This window comes from Corvus hawaiiensis, chromosome 7 (genome assembly GCF_020740725.1).
Source record: "Corvus hawaiiensis isolate bCorHaw1 chromosome 7, bCorHaw1.pri.cur, whole genome shotgun sequence".
NCBI classification, from domain to species: Eukaryota; Metazoa; Chordata; class Aves; order Passeriformes; family Corvidae; genus Corvus; species Corvus hawaiiensis.
Window position 1 is genome coordinate 22,244,456 of NC_063219.1, and position 21,739 is coordinate 22,266,194.

The following is a 21,739-nucleotide window of genomic DNA, read 5'->3' on the forward strand; positions in this document are numbered from 1 at the left end:
TCAATACCATTGGGAAGCTGGAGCAATAATAACTTCCATCAAGTTCTGCTCACCCATAACTGTTTATTGTTTAACTGTCTGACATGTATTCATACAGTGCAAGTGTGCATATTGTGAACAGTGTCTAATCAGACAGTACCCTGAAAATTGTGAATTCTATATTAATTGCACTTTCTGCTCTGGATTCCTTATTCCATTCCTTCTGGATGATTTCTGTGGAAAGAATAAAGTGGGTTATTTTACTGTGTGTATAAAAATCCACCAGCTTTCTGAATATATGAATGGAAGTTCTGGCGTGTGACAGGAATTTGTGAAAATTCCCAATCTTCTCCTACCAAGTCAACCGTACTGTTGAATCTTTTGCTGCCTTCTGATTGTCTTTTAAGGAAGATAAAGAGTACACTGGTGCAGTATTTAAGTTACCTCTCTAGAACAGTACACCATCATTTGCTTTGTTTTGCCTCTCAAGGGGTCCCACTGAGAAAACACTCCTGCTAGAAGGCCTGGTCTGCAAAAGGAGGGGTAAGAGATGGGGCAGAAATTTCCCTGCTTTAACTGTGACAGTACTTAGCACTTAAAACACCCTCAGGAGGTATCCCCTATAACAATGTTTTATTTAACCACAGAGCTGTGGGAAGCTAGAGCTGCACAGGAGCTGTAAAATGAATCTTTTTTTTTTTTCTGGTGTCTTACTGTCACTGATGCTTAAGAGCAGAATGATTATTTGAAGTCTGTCATGCTAGAAGTGGGGCATAGCCTGTGTTCCCCTGAGGAATATGCCAGGAGCAGGTAGTTACGGTAGATATTGTAATTGTGGGTGAGTGAGGAAGAAATTGTAATATTTCCTGGTTTTTTTTTTGTCAGATATGCTATAGTAGAAAGTAACTCTAGCCACCAAGCTTCTTTTGGAAGGCCAGCTCTTTTTCTTTTTTTTTTTTCTCCCCTTTCATGGAAAGACTTTCTAATTAATTTGCTAGTTAATAACTTCCCAAATCTGCCAGAATCTATTCTGGAACCTGGTTGCAAATTCCAGATCTAAACAAGATCTTTCTAAGACATATCACTAGAAAATTGAGTAAATCTCTTTTTGGATGAAACAGAAAGATAATACTTGTTAGATTATAAAGTTACTCACTCCTTTAGAGTAATAGTTGGCTGAAAGTACCTGCAAGAAGTGAACATTTCATTGATACTTTGAAGGAGAATTTTTTAATAATCAGAAAAGAGAGATAATCAATGAGACAATCAAAAACAATGAGATAATCATCAGAAAAGAAACAGATTTCTGCTCTGAAAATAAGGTACTCAAGATCATTAACTTTGAAGACAATAAAAAAATTAGAAACAGCTAAAGGGGATAATTGGGTGGGTTTTAACGTTAGCATGTGGATGCTGTTTCCATAGTGAAATGAGTGGACTATGTTAATCTTACCTAACATAAGACTCCTAACTATTGTGTATTACATACCCCTTAACAACTGTTCATTATAGCTGATTGCCAACTTTATAAATATAGTTTTGCATTTTGACATGGGAAAATAATTTCAAATATATTTCTCAGTTATGGAAAGCTTATTTCACAACTAAAGAAATACATACACCTACAGGCCTCAATCACTTACAATTCCAAAAGCTTTTCTATCTACAGTGTATGTAAAGTAAATACAAATTCAGATTGGAGAAATGAGGTTACTCAATTGACTTTTGATGATCACAACAGATGATTTTCATCAAATTAAAAATATCCTTCATCATCTAATCTACTGAATTTTTAAAACAATGAATAAGTTCAGTTTTCTGTTTGGCTTCACCAAGGCCTTTGTGCCTAGATGAAGTGAAAAAGACAAGAACAGAGTTATTGCATTCCCAAAAGATAAGCATTTTCATTGGCTCTAACAATAGTCAAAACAGACTCCACAGGATTTCATCAATTTGTTGGATGATTGTTTTATCATGTTTAAAATGTCCAACAATCTAAATTATCTTTTCTAGAACTGACCAGTTCTGGGGCGGTTTCTTCAGAAGTAACAAATTATTTAAGTAATGGACTACCTGTGGTTACTGATTTAAACCATATCTCTGGATACATTGATGCTCCACTGTCCAGACACCAATACAATCCTCTTTTGAAACAATGATATAATGATGAGAGATTCAGAAGTGTATAGCATACTAAATCTAAACTAGAAATTTACATAATATGATAATTCATCCCATTTAAACTGAACAGAAATTAAAGATGTGTATTTTCATCAAGATCTAGGAGTTCTACCATTATTAGAGGATGAAGGAGGAATGGGAAGACATACATCTTCAAAGTATTTTGCTTCCTGTACATACATATTTTTCAAATAAAAGAGATAATCACATAGTCAATTAAATGAAGACTAGGACATGAAACAAACAAACAAAAAATCCCTTAAAATTTTCATTAATAAGCATTAAGGACTATATAAATACAGTAATAGTTTCCAAATCTGCTAATAATGTCTTTGTTAATTTTATTCATTCCATTTTTATTTATGAATCACAATTTTTGTGTGCAGATTAGTAGTTCTAGCTTCTATATTTCTAATTTCTCTAAAATAAACTAACAAGTTCTTAGAAAACTTTGTTTAACATTTCAGGTGGTATGTATTTCCCTTTTTCCAGCGAATAATAAAATATTTAATAATTATGTTTTAATTGTGTTAAAGCCGTGTTTGAATTAGAGATTCCAAAAAGAGAAAAACTAGTGATCCTGTGTCTTGAACTTCACTACCTACCATTCTTACTTCTCACAGGGGTAAAACCAAGCTGGAGCAATCAAGAATGCAGCTCTGGTGCTTTTTAACCAGGTAGAGCAACGTGTCACCACTTTCACACAGGTTACCTAAGCAAGTTATACATATATATGTATATATATATATAATCACTTTTTAATGGATTTTGACTGGCCTGCATGCTATTCAGCTATGTACCTTCCCTATCCATTGCAAGAGTAGAAACATGCACAGCTGCTCTCTGCTGAGTTATGGGATTCACATCACAGCATGGTCAGGTGGGACTGGCAAACCCAACATGTATTTTTTAACTCGGCTAATGGTTTTTCTGAATATTTAAATACAGTATTTAGCAATACCTGCATGCTCTTCAGGTTTTGAAGTATGGATCATAAAAGTACTGGAATGTTTTATGCTAAAGAAGCCAAAGAAAAAGGGAGCATGCATAGTTTTTAAAAAATAAAAACAACCCTTTTTGATTCAGCCCTTATAAATGTAAATATTTAATGAAATGTGTGAAATGTGTAAAGTGATTTTGAAATAATTTCTGCCACGACTTCATCCCCTTAATGGATAATATTTGAATTATCACAGTAGCTACTTGTGTAAAAATTACAGTTACACTTTTAAATCTGCAATGCACTGTAATGCAGATCTTCAAGATGCTACAAACTACACTCTATTCATTTGGACAGTGCATATCTTGAGTTTTATAAACTGGAAGAAGAGCAAACAGTCTTATAATTGCTAAAATTATACTTAGCTAATAACTTGCCTTAAAGAACTCTGAAAAGCTAAACATTTTACAACTCCTCTTTTCTTAAATGCCTTTATAAATAGTGGTATTTAGAATGTGTTTCACAATAGCATTCCGTAAATGATTTGGGGGACTTACTTGTGTGAATTAGCAAGACTACACAGTAGTCAGCATAATTTTTATAAAATTGCACATATACCTATTTACCCTAGGAATGTTTTTCAATATAGGCAAACATGCCCTCCATTGATGAGTACTGGCAGAGCCTTCAGGAATAGGAACAGCAAATATTGCACAGGAGCCAAAGTTACATGAAACTAAGGAGGTCAAATTATTCTAGTAAAACTAGGCATCAAAATTTTGGGGGGATTGAGATTTCAGTCCTGTAGCAGGATTGAAAACTGTTTCCTTCAGGCAGAGTTTTACTGGCTTCAAAAGGATCACCAAGTGGTTCATTTTGTACCCTTGATTATAGTGCAGCATGATCTACCTTTATCATATTTTGGTTTAAATTGCCCAGAGATGCCAAAAAAATTAACATTGGTGGGTATTCTGAAAATTCTCAGATTTTAATAATTAAATTTTAAACCAAGATATGCTTCAAACACCAAATAAGACTCTAAGGAAAGAGATTTTAAAATTATATTCTTAATATTATATAAAAGTCAAATATCATAAGATCTGAGATTTAAAGTCAGTTTAGAATCACTTTGGAATCATCAATCTCCATTATTTTATATTTTTTCACTCAGTTACAGTGCAGCTTTCGAGACTGAAAGTATAAAACCACATGGCTGAATTACTAAAGGCAATTTGTAATGGCTGAATCCTTTTATTTTATTGTCACTTGAATCATGAAGCCGTTTGTAAAGCTTAAAACTTCAGTAGCCTGCTCTTGCTCTTGTTGAAATCTAGAATAGAATCAAATGAGAGCAAGACTGGGTCTTAAGTGAATGCATTTTCTTGTAAATGGGCGCATTAACACGCTGTTGGTCAAAGCTTGTTTTAATGATCGAAGCTGTTGATAAGAGATGCACTGCTCTGAAAGAACATTATGGAGGCTGATTATACATACATTAACCAAGTATTTGGGTGGGTGATGAAGCATTTTTTCTTTTATATCCTACACAATAATATTTATAATACTGTTTTCAGAAAAATATAATCCCATTGAGGTAGTCTGATTATTTCTTTTATTTTTGTCTGTGATTTCCACAGTATTGCTCAGGCTGCTGCTCTAGTCAAGCATGTCGTTTTGCTGATTCAGGCCTTGAGAATGCTGCACCATAAGCAATTGCTTTCAAATGTTTCCTTATAAAGGAAAATGTGTTATCATTGAAGATGCAAATAAATATTTACAGGGCATGGTCTGTCCTAGAGGCTGATAATCACATTTATGAGCTGATAAGAAGATTGTGCTAATCCATCATGTGTCTCAAGCTTCCTATTAGTTTTATTAGCTTTGTTGCTAGAACGAATATCATTAACGTCACCTTACTTAAAATGTATTGGTTCTTTCCTAATTTAGGGTCTTCAAGCAAAGAAGAGGAGTTTTGTTAACTAATGAGGTTTTTCTCTTAATAATGCAGTTGTTTGAGATTATATGAAAAATAATGAAGAGAATGCTTTATGTGAAAATTACTGAAAAGAATTGTAGTAGTTTTTGTTTGTACTGGTTACAAATTGCACTTCTGCCACTTGGCTTTTAGCAACTATGAACTATCTGCAGCAGAGTTTACATGGGAAAATGCAGTTAAAAATTTGACTGCCTTTTAATTTGCACTCACAGATTTATAATGGATGCTTACTATGAACCTTTATCTTGCTACTATTAAGTCAGTCATGTATTTAATGATGATGGATCAAGCCATGAATAGTTTTACTTTTCCTAACTTGAATGTGACAGATAATTATTTTTACAATATTTGGGTTTTATTTCATGAAGAAACTGCCCATGATTTCAGTGGAAGGTTTCTTATTTCTTGGTATTTCAATGATATATAGTAAGAGAGTTAATTCACAAGTATTAATTTTAAAAAAGAGACAGCCTTATGTGTTGATAATAAGGTGGTATGCTAATAATGTTTAATATAGTGTACATTACTGGGTATTTTGGTTGTAAATGTAATAGAGAAAGTGAAATTTTAAATATTCTCACAATGAGCTACACAGTATTTTATCTCAGACTCACAGACTTACATGACCAGTAATAAAATTATTCCATTTAGAGGCAACATGGCTGTAACTATTTTACATATACAAATTTTGGAAATCATACAGGAAGTGCAGTATGAGAAGTGAAACATGATATTTTTGGTCACAATGCAGTAACAACCATGGGACCTGAGGTCTGAGTGACCCTATATTCACTACATACTGTGTGTGCAAAAGGCAGCTTCTGGAAAATCATCCTTGAAATTATCCATCATTCAACATGATTTTTGTTTAAAACTTAATTCATGTCATGTAAAAGTTGAATATGAGGAAATAATTCCTTAAAAAGCTGTATTAAGATGTATGTGCCATTTACTTCATTTCTGGCAGAAAAAGTTCTTAGCTGCCAATACATTTTCCTGAAGAGACTAAGTTTTAACTGAGGAGTTAAATAACTAGTTTTAATTTTCAGCAGTGTCTCTGAAGAAGAAAATATATGGAAGTGCCTCTTTCAAGAAACAAGTTCGTGTTTATTATTTGTTGCAAAATCTGAACAGTAGGAGATTTTTATATTCTAAAAATGTCACTATCTTGAAAACTAAATGTGAAAAGTAGTTGCTATTAAGCACTTTCTCAACAAAATTGTATAGAAAGGTCTTCATACTTTCTAAACATGACCTTCCTCCAAAGGTCAAAGGACATGAGCAGTTCTGCTTAGCTAAAAGCACAAATCTACTCAGTGCTAGAATGCCCTTTTGTTACATCAGTACCTGTACAATTTAAAGTATTTAAGTGAGAGGTGCATTCTGCATCCCCTTTGAAATTCCTATGTACAACTGCTACATGTGATAAATCAAAAGAATTTCACTGCCACGATTTCTTTAATGTTGCTTTCTGATTACAAGCCTTATTTCACAATAAAAGAGAAAGTATTATGGAAGAAAAAATTACAACAGTACTGTCAACTGAAAACAAATTACAAATGCTATGTCTAATTATTGAATTTTTTGTTTGCATTTTTAGCAGGATTTTCCTTTCAAAATATGCTTTCTTAAAAGGGCAAAATTATGGGCAGTCTTGTGTGACTGATAAACTGTATGGCCGATAAACTGTATGACCTGATCACAATTTTAATGTACTCAGTTTAAATTTTCTTAACTTGAGTTATTTTCTATCACTCTCCAGTTCTTGCAGTTTTCATATCTAGAAGTGCTTTTACTGTAGTAAGGACTATAGTATTTCACTGTACAAAAAAAGTAGTAGAATGATAGAAAAATTTGGGATGAAAAGGACATCTGGAGGTCTCTCAATAAGCACAGGAGACCGGAATGCAAAGATGATGTTTCAGCTCTGGTAATTTGTGCTTTCTTCAAAAGTTAAATTGTGCAAAAATTTGCCATTAAATTTAGAACTTTTTAATCCAGATAATGTGTATTTTTGTGAAAATACCATATGTAGTGGACAAGAAGATATATGTGCAGATTTGTGTTAGCTCATTTTGCTAGGAAAACTAAGACAAGTTTTCAATGTAATCCAGCATAATAGTAAAGACAATGAAATAACTTGAGAGTGTGGTGCATGCAAGCTCTCTGGTATTAATACTACTCAGAATACTTCACCAGTCATATATATGGATCAGGTTAGTAGCCAAATTATACTTAGTCCTTCCCTATGAGAAGATAAACTGGGAAACAGAACTATACCATTTACATGTCTATGGTTTTACTTTTGGTGATGCATACTTATAAGTTTGCTATTCTTCAAAAGTTAGATTGGCATGATTTGATTCGGTACCATTTTTTACAGAATATGTATCTAATGAGAAAAAATTGTTCTGTGGAACTTTACTTACAGAAACTAAATGCATCAAGCTCATCAGAAGGCAGCACTGTTGATATTGCTCCTCCTGGAGAGGGCGAGCAAGCAGAAATTGAAAGTGAAGAAGCTCTTGAACCAGAAGCCTGTTTTACCGAAGGTTGTAGAATAACTATCGACTTAAGAGATGTATTACTAAAATGACATTTTTACTAGGCTTATTTAGGTTCTTGAGTGTTTCAAATCTGGTGGACCTTCATGACCTCAAAAATCAAAAGAAGATACTTTTAGCCCAGAATGCTGGAAATCAGATGAAAAAACGAGGTTTCCCTAGGCTTTGAGTAACTTCATCTATCTGGCCACTGCATACATCTTGTAACAAAGAAACTTCCTTAACTTTTCTATTGATAAAATGCTTTTCAGCTATTTGAAAGGGCCCTTGGAATTTGGAAGAAATAAATTTTCATGTGACTCCATCAACAAATGGAACTGTTACATGCTAACAGTCAAAAATATTGGTGTTTCTTGGATTGACTTCTATAATAATTAAGTATACTATTGTCTAGTTTCTCTCCAGATTAGTGTTCTAAATTCAGATATTCATCATCCTGTGTGATGTGGTATCCTATTCAGCATTTCAGTGATTAATTTTAAAAAATATTATAAAATTAGTTAAAGCCTCTAATAATATATACTAGAGTAAATATTGACTTTTAAGTAATTGGCTTTTGGATACTAATATCTCTTAATCTAATGCAGGTTGTGTGCAGAAATTTCCATGTTGTCAAGTAAGTATAGAGGATGGCAAAGGAAAAACTTGGTGGAATCTTAGAAAAACCTGCTACAGCATAGTTGAACACAACTGGTTTGAGACTTTCATTGTATTCATGATTCTCGTCAGCAGTGGAGCACTAGTAAGTAGAACAAAATTGCAGATGCTGAAATATTTAGATATCTCTTTAGGAGCAACAGCAAAAATAAACTTTGCTCAGAAAGACTTGCTTTGCTTGGAACTGTATATAACTCCCTGCATTTCATCATTCCAGGATTGAATGAAACTTGACTCAAACTTGAAAAAGTTTGATAAATTTCATATGCTCTTTTTTAGTCATATTTCTGTCTTGCCTCTGTAAAGTGGTGCCATTTTCTTTAAGACAGTGTAGGTACTCAAGGTTTAAATTGCCTGCCAATTTTCAGCATGTTTGTCAAGAGATTTGACTTTAAAGGACTACTGTTAGCTGTGAATACATAGCTAAATGCATGGGTTTAAGTCCTTAATCCCTCCTAGGCTCAGCCACTCTTTGAATTTTGCTTGTGAAAGACTATACCAAAATGGAATAATTACTTCATTCTATTCCTATTTTGAAGGCAGGAGATACATAAGAGTGCAGAAGCAAATTAAACCTAACAGCCACTACCCAAAAAGATTTGCATTACCCACCTTTCCAGCTTTACTCAAGCTGAACATTTGCTACAATATCAATGTGCATAGTTGTACATTCTAGCAAATACATTGCTTTTTAATTTTATTTTTAGACATAAATTTGATTGATCTACCTGCTTTCTAGAAAACAATATAAATATCTGTAACAGATATATAAGAAAAGGGGGGATTTGTGTCTCTGTGAAACTTTCATAATAGTACAGAGGATAAAAATTCATGCTGTGAGTTTATTTCTTCATTCATTAGTAAAATACAATTTTTTAAAAAATTTGTTTTTCAACTCCAGACAAGGCTCCTGTTGCTCCAATTCATGGTATGGTTAAAGATGGGAAATAAATTAAAAAAGAGAATGAAGAAAAACAAGGGGAAATATTACCTCTGCCCTAATTATTTTTATTCTTTATTGCATAATTTTATCATGCATATTCTGTGAAACAGTAGTAATACCTGAATATATTTTTATAGGCTTTTGAAGACATATATATTGAACAACGCAAAACTATCAAGACCATGCTGGAGTATGCTGACAAAGTTTTTACGTATATTTTCATTTTGGAAATGCTTTTAAAATGGGTAGCATATGGTTTTCAAATATATTTTACTAATGCCTGGTGCTGGCTGGACTTCCTGATTGTTGATGTAAGTACAAATTAATACTGTAAAATTGACTGTAGTAAAGTTTCTGTGTTGTAAAATACATTACTACTAGATTAATATTATAAATGTGCAAAAATAATTCCCATTTTATGGTTATACTGCATTAGTAATGGCCTGCAGTGATTTGGAGGTGTTATTTAAAGTCCATTCATATGCCAAGAGGAAAAGGATGGCTGGCTATCAGTCTCTCCATTCTTCATGGTTAATATTTTCATACAAAGGATGTATCAAACTTGAGATTTTATGAGGAAAAAACCTAGTTTTTAAGCATACTATCTTTAATGGGCTCTGACTATGTTACCTTATTCCTTAACAAATAAGACAGTTCATTGTCCAAATATCTTCTTCAAACACTGCAGCTTTGCAAATGAAACAATTCATTTGGTCCAGATTTCATCTAAGTTCTCAGAACTCTCTTACTGAAAACTATTCTGTAATCATTTCTAGTGAAAACAGAAAGACAGTGGCTATTTGATCTAAAAAATAATTAGTTTTAATGGACTGACAATCTGCAATAGCAAAATCAGCTGTGACTTGGCAGGGTTTATGATAGAAGAGAATACAGAGTTTCTTGGCTGCCTTCCCAGCTGTGATATACTTCTGTGCAAAGGCCTTGCTTATGTTGTCGGAAGGGATCAAAGTTGGTTTTGCTCCCAGAATATTTTGGTCTCTTGCCTCACACATTATCTGACCCATTTCATTGGCTATACATGTCCTCAGTGTGGAACTGAGAGATGGCGTCTCACAGCAATTGTGCATTTTTAGTAATTTCTGCCCATGCTACCATATTTCTTGAGAAGTTTGCATAAATCCTGGTCCCATCACTACTTATTCCATATGTATATAGAAATTATCATATTTGTAACTCCCACAGGAAAAAACCTAGCTAGATTGGCCCATAATTCAAAATGGGTGATCTTATCTTTTTTTCTAACCTGCCCGAGACAGTTTTGTTATACAGTTAATCTCTAGCTCTGTGCTGAAAATCTAGAATGAAGCAGTGTGAATGGTTTTCCTAAGAGGATGTTAATGAAGTAGAGAGGCCTCTCAACAGGATTATGTTAAGAATGGATTTTTTTTTTTAGATAAACTACAACTCATGTTTTAATTATTCTTTTTGTAACTTAAACCTAAACAGATTATTCTAAGCCATATTCTATATTTCCTAGTTTAGCTTCAGACATGCTGTTATCTGAGCAGGCTTTCAAACTTAAAAATACATCATTATAAGTAAAGAAGCTTATGTTGCTAACTTTTTACCATAGTTTGTAATTCTATAAACAAAAGCATGACTAAATAAGATTAGAACTTTCCACTTTTGAAGAATTATTTTCAGTGTTCCAGCAAGTGATAAAAAATGTTTTAGTCTGTTTAAAGCTAACTCAGCAATTTCTTTAGCACCACCAGACAGCACTTGAAACAAATATGTGAGCTCATGTTATCTTCCCAGAGAAAAGCAGAGACTACACTGCTTTAACTGGCAGTTTAAAGAGGTGTGATTCAGTGGCTTTCTGCCAGTGAGAACACTAGTGTCTCTTTCTTCATTAGAAGTGACTAATCAGATTGTTTAATTCCATTCTCTAAAATTATTCAAGAGTATATACAGATAGTCCTTTAGGGCTTTTACCTTTAATATCTCACATACCTGAGTCTCTCACTGTATCAAGTAGCCATAGCTACTCTCACTGATTGTGACCAAATTAGATTTTAATAATTACACTAAGAAATGCTAATTTTCAGCTCTGTCACTTTACAACTGTGACAGATGACTCTTGGTACATCTGCCTACCTCAGTTTAAGACTATCATGCAATCCTACTGTATGGCCTGGCCAAAGATCTTGAGCAGGGCTGTCACTGCTAAGTTTCAAAAGGTTTTACAAGTTTTTGCAACACGTAGTCTGTATTAGAAGACAAACACAAATGAGGATATACAATCCTTCACTTTTAGGAGACATATCTTTCTACCATTTTGAGATCATTTTCATTTCTTAAAATTACTGCATCTGCATGGATTAATCTATTTATCAGTGTAGAGAGACATTTACTTTCTCACATACTAGCAACAAAACAGGTGGAACTGATGAGAGAAGACCAAGTTAACAAGACTGAGAACACCAGAGAAGAACAGAACAGCTGTATATACAATAGAATTCCAAGCAAATCTTTGTATCCCATATGAACTCTCCAGAGAAAAACACATTGTTTCCAGTAAATACAGTATTTCTGTGAGAAAAGACATAAGGTTTATGGTGTAAGAGCAGTTTCACCATGGTAAGAAAGCTGAAATAGTCTGAATATAGTCTGAAATAGGCAGCACAAACAAGATTGAAGAATCTTACAAACAGAACCGAAGAACTGCCAATACACACAGTGCCACTGAAGGCTTTCAGGAGCTGCTGCTACCTAACAGTTTAGAAGGGGTCTTGTTTGTGAAAGATAGCTAAAGCACAGTGCAAATTTGGGGACAAAAGTACAAAATGAAGGAGCCATTAATGTGAGTTCAATTTCATAGGACACCTTGCTCTCCCAGAGAGATTTTAAAAATGTTTCATTTTTTATTTTTAATTCATAAAATGTGCTGTATTTACACTAAGGTTTATTGTCATGCCGGGGTATCTTGTTGATTTAAGTGAATAAATGAATATTCTATTAAAAATACAGAAAATTCCATGTCTTATTATCTCTGGAATATATTATGGGTGGCTAAGGATGAAAAATATCTCTCTCACTGTAGCATAACAGGACAAATAAACTGCATTAATGATAATTATTAATAATAATTAATTTCAGTATTTAATATAATGTCTGAAAAAATAATGTTATCTCTTGTAAGTGAACAGACTTCAGTTACAGACTAAGAAAATCAGTAAGATTTTCTTCTTAATATGCTTATAATCACAGCAAGTTCCATTTATCCATTAGAGCAATAAATTAATCCTTTCCTTTGATAGAAAGAATTACATTCTGACATGTAATCCAGTTGAAATGTACAGCAATATGAATTCACTAAAACACTATTTTCTGCTAGATAATATACATAGCAACATAGCAATGAATAATTGATTTGTGTTTGCTCTCAGATTGTCTTTCTTAGACATGATCTTGTAACTCTTGTGTTTGTGATTGATCTAATTGTTCTTTATGGATATAAGTAACATAGGAAACCAAGAAACCAACTTTTCACATAACGGGCAAAATCTTACCACCATTATCAGTGAATGCCAATTTCTGTACAGTCTTTGAAGAGTTCTTTAAACTGAGGCACAGAAATGAACATTTGAGGGATTTTCTCAAGGACCAAAATATGCCTATGTTCATTTACATGTAATCTATGCTTTTGGTGGTAGAAATGAATAAAATATGAGTAAGGTATGGTGTTTCCCCACTCCTATCTTCAAAACTGCTTGAAGAAAATTAATTTCTTTCATATTAACACTGTCTAAAGCTCAGTTCCATTTGAGAAGCAAATTAATTGCTCTTTACTTAAGTGGATTGTCTTATAACAAAATCCCAATAACATGAATCAGGAGCTTAATACTGCTGTAGATAATAAAGCTCTTACTGCTATAAGGCTAGCAGCTGTTAATATCTATCCCGTAATATTTTCCTATACTTAGAACATTTAAAAAAAATAACAGAGACTTGGCAGGCAAGTCAGAAAGTACCACCTCTTTCAATACATATTTCAGAGATATCCTGGTTATTGTTGCTATGAACTGTTTGACTTACAAGTAATATTTATAACAAATATTTGTAATTAGTTACTACAATATGTAGTATATTATTAGCATTTGTAGATATTCAAAATATTGCCAGAAGTTAATAAAATAATTTAATGTATTCAGAATTTTAAATGTTTGGAAGGTTGAACCTTAATGAAGTTACAGAAAGTATGGCTATTTCGTCTTCAAATATTCCTGAAAATTTTATCCAAAAGTATGCTTCCATATGACTGTTAAATCCTATCCAACCATAACAGACATTTAATAGCATATATTCCTTTTTCAACCATGTCTTTTTGAGACCTCTTGCCTTTCCAGCAAGTATGAATATGGTGGCATTCTACAACTTGTCACTGTTGATTTGTTGCTTGAATTTGTATTCTTTTTAAATAAACAGTGTAGAACGATTTTTAAAATTTTTTTTTTCTGTATTTGATAGGTCTCATTGGTTAGTTTAATAGCCAATGCTCTGGGCTATTCTGAACTTGGTGCCATTAAATCGCTACGGACATTAAGAGCTTTAAGACCTTTAAGAGCCTTGTCACGATTTGAAGGAATGAGGGTGAGATAAAATGAATGAGTCTGAACAAATGTATGCATACAAAAATGAATGTATAAATGGTTACACTCACGCTTTCTTCAGAGAACTCCACAATGGGAAGGCATGCAAAAATGTGTGGGAAAACGCCTTTCAACATGTCCTTACAAACAACCTATGTACACCTTATATTTGGAAATTAGACCTTGAGCTCATTAAATTTGCCTGGTCACTGATGCATAGTTGTGTTTTCCCAGCACCCTGACTTAAAATTTCCATTGATTTGTGGACCTAGGAAAATAAAAGGACATGACAAATTTTACAGTACGGGGTTGGAGGTTTCTTCTGCAGTTTATCTGGTCATTTTTTTTCATCAATTTCTGTAGCTAACCTCTATTCTGTTAGTTAGTCAGTGGTTCAGGATGGAACAGGATTAGCCAGAAAACAAAACAAACCAAATAAAGGTGAAAAAGCTGACAACAGTGACACATCAGAAATGAAAGCTTCACTGTGTCTTCCTGTCTACCTGCCTGGGGAAAAAAATCCCACAGTAAATGCTCTAGTATTAGAGAAAGGTTTTCTGAACAGACACCTGAAATAAGGATAGGTTTGGAAGTATAGAAGGGGAGAGATGGGAAATCATTTTCTCAGTTAGAGACCTTTTACTTCATATGAATGTATCTGCTGTAATCTTACATCTCCTAGAGAGCTAAAACCTTCCTGTTGAGGAGATTGTTATTTTCATATTCTGACAAAACCAAAACAAGCAACCAAAAAAAAACCCACCAAGAAAAACCCTATTATAAACTGTCTGCTGAAAATGCAGACTATGCTACTTACTGAGAAATTGACACATAAAAAATTAAAAAGAAAATGTTATTGAGAAATCTCCTTTCAATCTTTCACCTCAAAATACCCCAGTGCTGCAATACATATTTATAGCTCAGTCACAGGTCTTCAGTTTCCAAATAAAAAGTGTGGTTCCTGTCTGGGTAAGACTGTTGGTATCCTAGAGGTGGCCACGCCTGCCTGTGTAGGGAAGTGTGTCCTGTAGCATATCACCATCACCACTATGTTTTACATGATTTGCAATCCAAGCAACACTTTAAGTCCCTATCTAATAAATAGGCAAAACTGATATTGATGCTAGACTACTTTTGGCCAACTCAGTGAAATGAAAAATACTATGTTTTTCAAGAAAACTTTTGTCCAGGGATTTCATCTGGTCTTTTACTGCCACTTGCCCATACACAGTAGCTCAAGGGAATTAAATGCAGCCAATTAAAAAGAAAAAGAAGGATAAGTGTAAGAGCAACTATAGTGACCCAGGCAATTTAAAACCAAGACTTAGAGGAGATGCTGTTAATAAAGACTAAATAAGATATCCTTTATTATGTTGAATTCTATGTGGATATTAAAATACACTGATGCCAATATATACATAATGTTTCTAAGAATAAAGTCGTTACTAATTATAGTTTTACATGCAGACGTTTTTATTCAGTTTTTCACATCATTGTTCTTTGAGCTTTTTCTGATTTATTTCCTATTTATATATTTTAATTTATGTTGCTGGAATTTAACATTTATTTCTCTCTTTTTCTCTAGAGCACACAAATTCTAAGAATCCATCTTGCTACTAACAGGTTTTCTTTTGCTTTTTGATTTTTTTTCAGACTTTTGCATTGTCATCATTTCCATCTCATTTCTTGCTTTTTGTAATCTCATTAGCATTTTATTAAAACTTAATTAAATTTTCCCCCATAAATTTTAATGTAATATTTTAACTTTCCATCCCATAGTAATACTGTTTTGACATTTTAAAAGTATTTTAAAAGTATTTTTCATTTTCTTTTCATAAGCTAAGCAGCTATTTTGTCTAATTTGTTCACTAGGTGGTTGTAAACGCCCTTGTAGGAGCAATCCCATCTATCATGAATGTATTGCTGGTATGTCTTATATTCTGGCTAATCTTCAGCATCATGGGAGTAAATCTGTTTGCTGGAAAATTCTATCACTGTGTCAACACCACAACTGGTGAGATGTTTGATATCAGTGATGTCAACAATTATACTCAGTGTGCAGAACTCATAAAAAGCAATCAAAGTGCCCGATGGAAGAATGTGAAAGTCAACTTCGACAATGTAGGAGCTGGATATCTTGCTCTGCTTCAAGTAGTAAGTAAATGTATATATTTTCTTTTTGCTCTTTTTAAAGATATCTAGGAAAAATGGGTAATTAAAGACTGTTAAGTACTGGAATCATTTCTTCATAGCAATAATTTACAGCTCACACAACTCTATTACATTGTTTCTTGTAAATTTTTTTGTTAATGATAGTAGAGTAATTTTCCATTCCAAGTCGAGGGAATACAGTGTCATGATGATGATGATAACAGTGTGAAAACAGTAAGTTTAAAATGCAAAAGAATCTCTTCAGTGGCGCACAGTATAGAACTATCATATTCCTTAATGCTTTTAAAAGAGTCATTATAGTACACTAAATAAGTATTATGTTACTTATAGTATTATTCTTGTGAAGTATTAGATGTTTTTGTATTGCATAGCATATTCATTCCATTAATTACTGCTACTTATACAAAATCTGTAAATTCCATATCTCCTTCAATTCCTTATCCTATGCATTGTGTTTAGAACTGTCTTTATTCTACGTACTGAGCATATTTTATTTACATCAAAGAAATAAAGACCTTAGCTCTTACAGGTTCCTTGCTTAGAATGGAGCTTCTGATAGCTGGAATCTGATCCAAAACACAAGCAAGAAAGCATGCAATAAGATTTAGATTGAACTCTGTAGAATCACTTGTCTGTAACTCAACATACAGCTTCACTGAATGAAAAGATGTCAGAAATGTCATGAGATTATTACAGCTCTGATATTCAAAGTTATCTAAGAACTATATGCTTGTCTCTTCTATCTCAGAGCAGGTCAATACCTGTAGCTGACTTTAATTCCAAAATTTACTACCCAGCTTAAAATGTTTTGCCTGCAAAGGCAATGTGACTCTTATGTGCTGAGTAGTAGTACTGGAAGATGACTCGGATTCTCTGACTTCAGATCTCATTGCTACCATTGCCTCTGAAGATGCATAAGAAAAACTGCTTCTCTTGAAGCTGTGTATGAATGTCACCTGTGTCACACATCCAGACAGTCTTGGTCTTTAATATCACAACTTCACTACTGTGAACCTTTCATCCTTCTCTTTTTTCTTTGTTCTGATTTTTCATAATTTTCCTTTTCAAATCTTCCCTTCTGACCTTTACTTTCGCCACAGAGATTAAGGCATCTTTGAGCATTTATTGTGTCACCTCTTCATCTAATTGCCTCCACTAACATTTTCTCTCCACTCTTCTCCTGTATTTATTGCTTCTATCTAACTCTGATCCTTTCGTAATTGTGCTATGCAATTGCCACCAAATGGCTGGCAATTGCCTCCTGGGCCAGAAAGATCTGTGAAGCCTGGCTTGAAGCACACCTTCTTGGTAAATTGGTATTGCACTGCAAAATTCAGGAGGAGATGAACACTTCCAGAGTGAAAGTTTTCTGCTGTGAAAACTGGCAGCTGTACCAAAGTACCAAAGCTACTTCTGGCAAGCACAGATGGAAATATGCTTCTTGGGATGGCTCCTCTCCTGAACCTCTTCAGGAGTGATGCTCTTTGTTCATTCCACAGGCTTTTTAGCTCTTTTTTTCTTTATTGTGAATAAGCCTGGAAACCCTGGCTAACAGTCGCACAGTCACACTTTCAACCAGCATGTCACACCAACTTTGGTGTTCCTTAGAAAATGGACATTCTGCATCCATGAAAATCACCTTCTTAGAGCAGTGATGGCAGTTCTTTCTCACTCTTTAAATGAAAAAAGTCTCTATAGGAATTCAGCCAAATTTTTATAGATGTCAATTACAGCTCTTTCACAGCTCAATTTTTGGTCTTCTGTAAAACAAATCTCTCATGAACCAATGTATATTTTTACTTTGAACAGTCTATTCCTTTTAGCTATGTGGGATTAAAACATTTCTAAAAATACCAGGTCAGTTTAGACACAGAAAAAACATTCAGACGCATGTTGGTTTTTATCCAGAAGTTATATTACTGATTGCACCAATTCATGTTGTAAACTTAACAAAATGGCTGTGGCCATGAGTGATTCTAGTAGATCCTACCTAAGTATCTCCAGCATTAATGTCTGTCTAAGTCTATCATTCTTCATCTGTAGCTCCAAACTGTTGACTTGCTGAGACTTTCAGAGCCTGATTTTTAATATTATTTGAATACCTAAAAAAAAATTCTCAAAAAACTAAAATAACACTATGAAAAATATTTTACAATGCCTGAGTTGTTAAGTGTGATTTAAAAATTTAGGAATGATTTTATTAAAAGTGGAGGTCCAGATAAATAAATAATCTAGTTCCTGTACAGATTATGAATTTGTATGGGGAAGATAAACAACTTTGTTTTATTTCTAGGCTACTTTCAAAGGATGGATGGATATTATGTATGCTGCTGTTGATTCACGAGATGTAAGTGTAAAACTTTCAAAGGTCATCTGTTGATTATTTTCTGATAAAGAGTATTGAATTTAAACAGCTAGACACCCAATAGAACAACTACACCAACAACAGCACAGCTACACACACAACAAAGAATTATTATCAGCACCAATATGGTTTTTTTTAATCTCGGAATTTTTACTGGAAAGAATTAATCCCACTTCCTCCTGTTTAGCCGAAAAAGCTAAATTAACTTATCTGGATTTTTTATTTTTTTTAAGGATAATTTTAATGTAATAGACCAAAGAAATGTTTTTCTAAAAATTCTTTTGGTAATCATGAGTATTAATTAATTTAAGATTATATAATGCAGTTATTAAATATGGAATACATTAATTGAGTTTTATAATTTGCAACTGTGCATTTCATTGTTTCCTTAGATTGAGCACCTATGTTATCTAGATATTTAAGTGCAATTAGATTTTAAGGTTGAAAATCATCTGTTAAGCTTTCTGGGGATTAGAATTTTATTTTGGCTACAAAACTAAAACTCTGCTTAACTTATATAAATAGTCATGTTAATGATATTGTCTCCCAGAGTAAATAATCCTGTTTCATTATCTTTAGCATTTCTACACACAAGCTTGTTGTGCTGTAGAGGTGCAGATGCTGGGATGTGAAATCCAGAAAAATAGAGACAGTAACAAAATATTCCTTCGAAACTTGCCTCAATTTAATGGATTTTGCAAAACATATATTCACTAGAAATTTATTGAGAGCATCTTTTCCTAGATGAATGTAAGAATGATCATGCAAGAACAAAAGTTCCAGGGAGATTTAGGCAAAAATAAAATTTATTGATTCTGTTGCATGATAATATACTGAACACAATATAAAATACTTATATTTCTGCTATTAAAATTTTAAGTACTAATGACTGGTCTCAATCCCACATTGCTTCTTCCTTCTACATGAGGAACTTTTTATATATGTACATACACAAACATATCTGTGGGCACATTTACTTAAAAATTCCATAAGAATAATAATTCTGTCAGCTTCCAGTTCTCCAAATATTGATTGGAATGGATGTGTTGGATCTTTTTAATAAATTGGTGCCGTGGATAGCTTTCCTATCTGAGATGGCATATACTAAATTTTAAATTATACACATCATTTTTTATATCTAGTATTCTCATGGGTAATAAAATTTTTAATATTTTTTAGGTAAAAGATCAACCTAAGTATGAGGACAACTTGTACATGTATCTCTATTTTGTCATCTTTATCATATTTGGATCATTTTTTACCTTGAACCTTTTCATTGGTGTTATTATAGACAACTTCAACCAACAAAAAAAGAAGATAAGTATTTAAAATATTTCCATATTGGTATGAATTACTAGCTATAATGAATTAATAAGTTATTTCTGTAGGGCTAATAAAAATCACAAGTCATTTCAAGACCTTAAATAAAGTGTCTATTTTTTAATGATAATCTGTGCTAAAATCTGTGGATGTGATTCTGAATTTCGCATTTTTAGCATTTTGACAAGTGAAAAGTTGGTTCATAATAATTTGAAAATTGTGTAAACAGTTAAAATGAAGATGTGAAAAGTGAACCTGCATTTTTGGTTTGATTAGATGCAATACTATCTAGCATGAAATTATTTCTTTTTCAATTTATTCTAAAGAATTAAGATAAATTAAGGTAAATTAATTTTAATTATTCTTACAAACTCTTGACACTTAATGAAGACACAATATGGCATTGTTCATACAATGAAAAATGGATCTGCAAACTGATTAAACAGTAAGTTAAGAGAAAGTCAAGTAGGGCTCATATGAATAGGCTTATAGGAAAAATTAAAAGTGTGTACATAAGGACTATTTTTGTAACACTTTTATGAGAAATTAGATGAATTTTTTAGACACAAATACAATCTATAATTTCTTATCAGTAGTAAAATAGAGGTATACAGGGAATGGTGTTTCTGTATACATTTGACATACAAGTATGTTTAAAATAATTGTATTGATAATGTATACAGTTCAGTTTTAAAGAACTTTAAAATATAAAAACACAAATAATCACATTTAAAATACTTTGAAGCCTCACAATTCTTAGTTTTTTGAATGCCAGGGTCATTTTAAATTTTTGTGTGCCGTGAAAAAGCAGTTTCATATGATTTGCTTTTTTCCAATCACTAAGTAAAAAACAGCAATACCAGACAGAATCTGTGGTAAAAGAAAATTGTGAACTACAGAAATTTTTCCTTGTGAAAATATTCTTCAGCTTCCTAGAAGAGTCATAAACATGTCTGGGGTTACTATCAATTTTGTGATGCTTCAGCTGTGACAGCCAATTTAGCAGACTGTGACTTTGACGCTGTGTTTCCATCTGACTTAGTTCAGATTCATCAATAAGCACAATTTACTTATACTGGAAGTCAGTCATTCAGTTGCACATCTGACTGGCAGCATTTGCATCTGCAAACAAAGGCTGATTTGAGTTAGTCAAGATTCCAGTGGTGTTTTAATTTGTTATGGCATGACATTAATTACTGTTCTTATTTTTATATCAAAGGTGGGGGGTTTTTTGCCATTAAAATCCACAGATTAGATACAAATACAGTCCTTTCACACAACTTGTCCCTCAAAGTTATGTCTCTTTTAGACCTGTCTAGCTGTAATCCTAAAAGTCTATACAGAATATAGGACATGTAAGGCACTAGTCACGCTCCTATTCACTAAACATATCCTAATCAGCAAATTATTGAACAGCATCAGTATAGCAAGAGCCCTTTTAGCCATTTCAGCAAAAGTGAGCCTGAAGACACTGGAAAAACTCAACTGTCAAGCTGACAAGGCACCAGTAATGGGGTTTTTCTGCGTGTTAGAAATGTATATGAGCATCCACACTCTAAATACCTGAAAAAAACCCCTCCCTTTTTATATAAATTAAATATAATTTCAATATGATATTACAGAGCAGCATACTGTAGTTAAATGTTTTATGTGTGGACATGATACTAATTAATTTTGATATTATTTTTTTACTTTGGAGGTCAGGATATATTTATGACAGAAGAACAGAAGAAATATTATAACGCAATGAAAAAACTGGGATCCAAAAAGCCACAGAAACCTATACCGAGGCCAGTGGTAAGAGTGATTTGATTTTTATACCCCTAATATTAAATACTCATTTGGGAATATGATCTTATCCATAAGATAAGATTACAGGTCTGGAAAGAAAATATTTTTTCCATTTATTTTCTTGTAAAGGTAGAAATTGCCCCTTTATAAATCCATCAGAGTAGATCATTCATAACTTGTTGAAAAACATACACACTGAAGTATGAACAAAATGATTT

General features: G+C 33.0%; 1 protein-coding gene across 5 annotated transcripts in view; it reads left to right on the forward strand.

Moving 5' to 3' along the window:
- The window catches only part of LOC125328475 (sodium channel protein type 2 subunit alpha-like), a 70,622-nt gene that overhangs the window by 43,615 nt on the left and 5,268 nt on the right, over positions 1 to 21,739 (forward strand). For all 5 annotated transcript variants that reach the window (XM_048309210.1, XM_048309209.1, XM_048309211.1 and 2 more), the window contains 8 exons: positions 7,528 to 7,648; positions 8,248 to 8,402; positions 9,398 to 9,571; positions 13,752 to 13,874; positions 15,746 to 16,027; positions 18,339 to 18,392; positions 19,590 to 19,727; positions 21,423 to 21,527. In XM_048309210.1, coding sequence (XP_048165167.1) covers positions 7,528 to 7,648; positions 8,248 to 8,402; positions 9,398 to 9,571; positions 13,752 to 13,874; positions 15,746 to 16,027; positions 18,339 to 18,392; positions 19,590 to 19,727; positions 21,423 to 21,527 — 1,152 coding nt within the window. The remainder of the gene's footprint in view (positions 1 to 7,527; positions 7,649 to 8,247; positions 8,403 to 9,397; positions 9,572 to 13,751; positions 13,875 to 15,745; positions 16,028 to 18,338; positions 18,393 to 19,589; positions 19,728 to 21,422; positions 21,528 to 21,739) is intronic.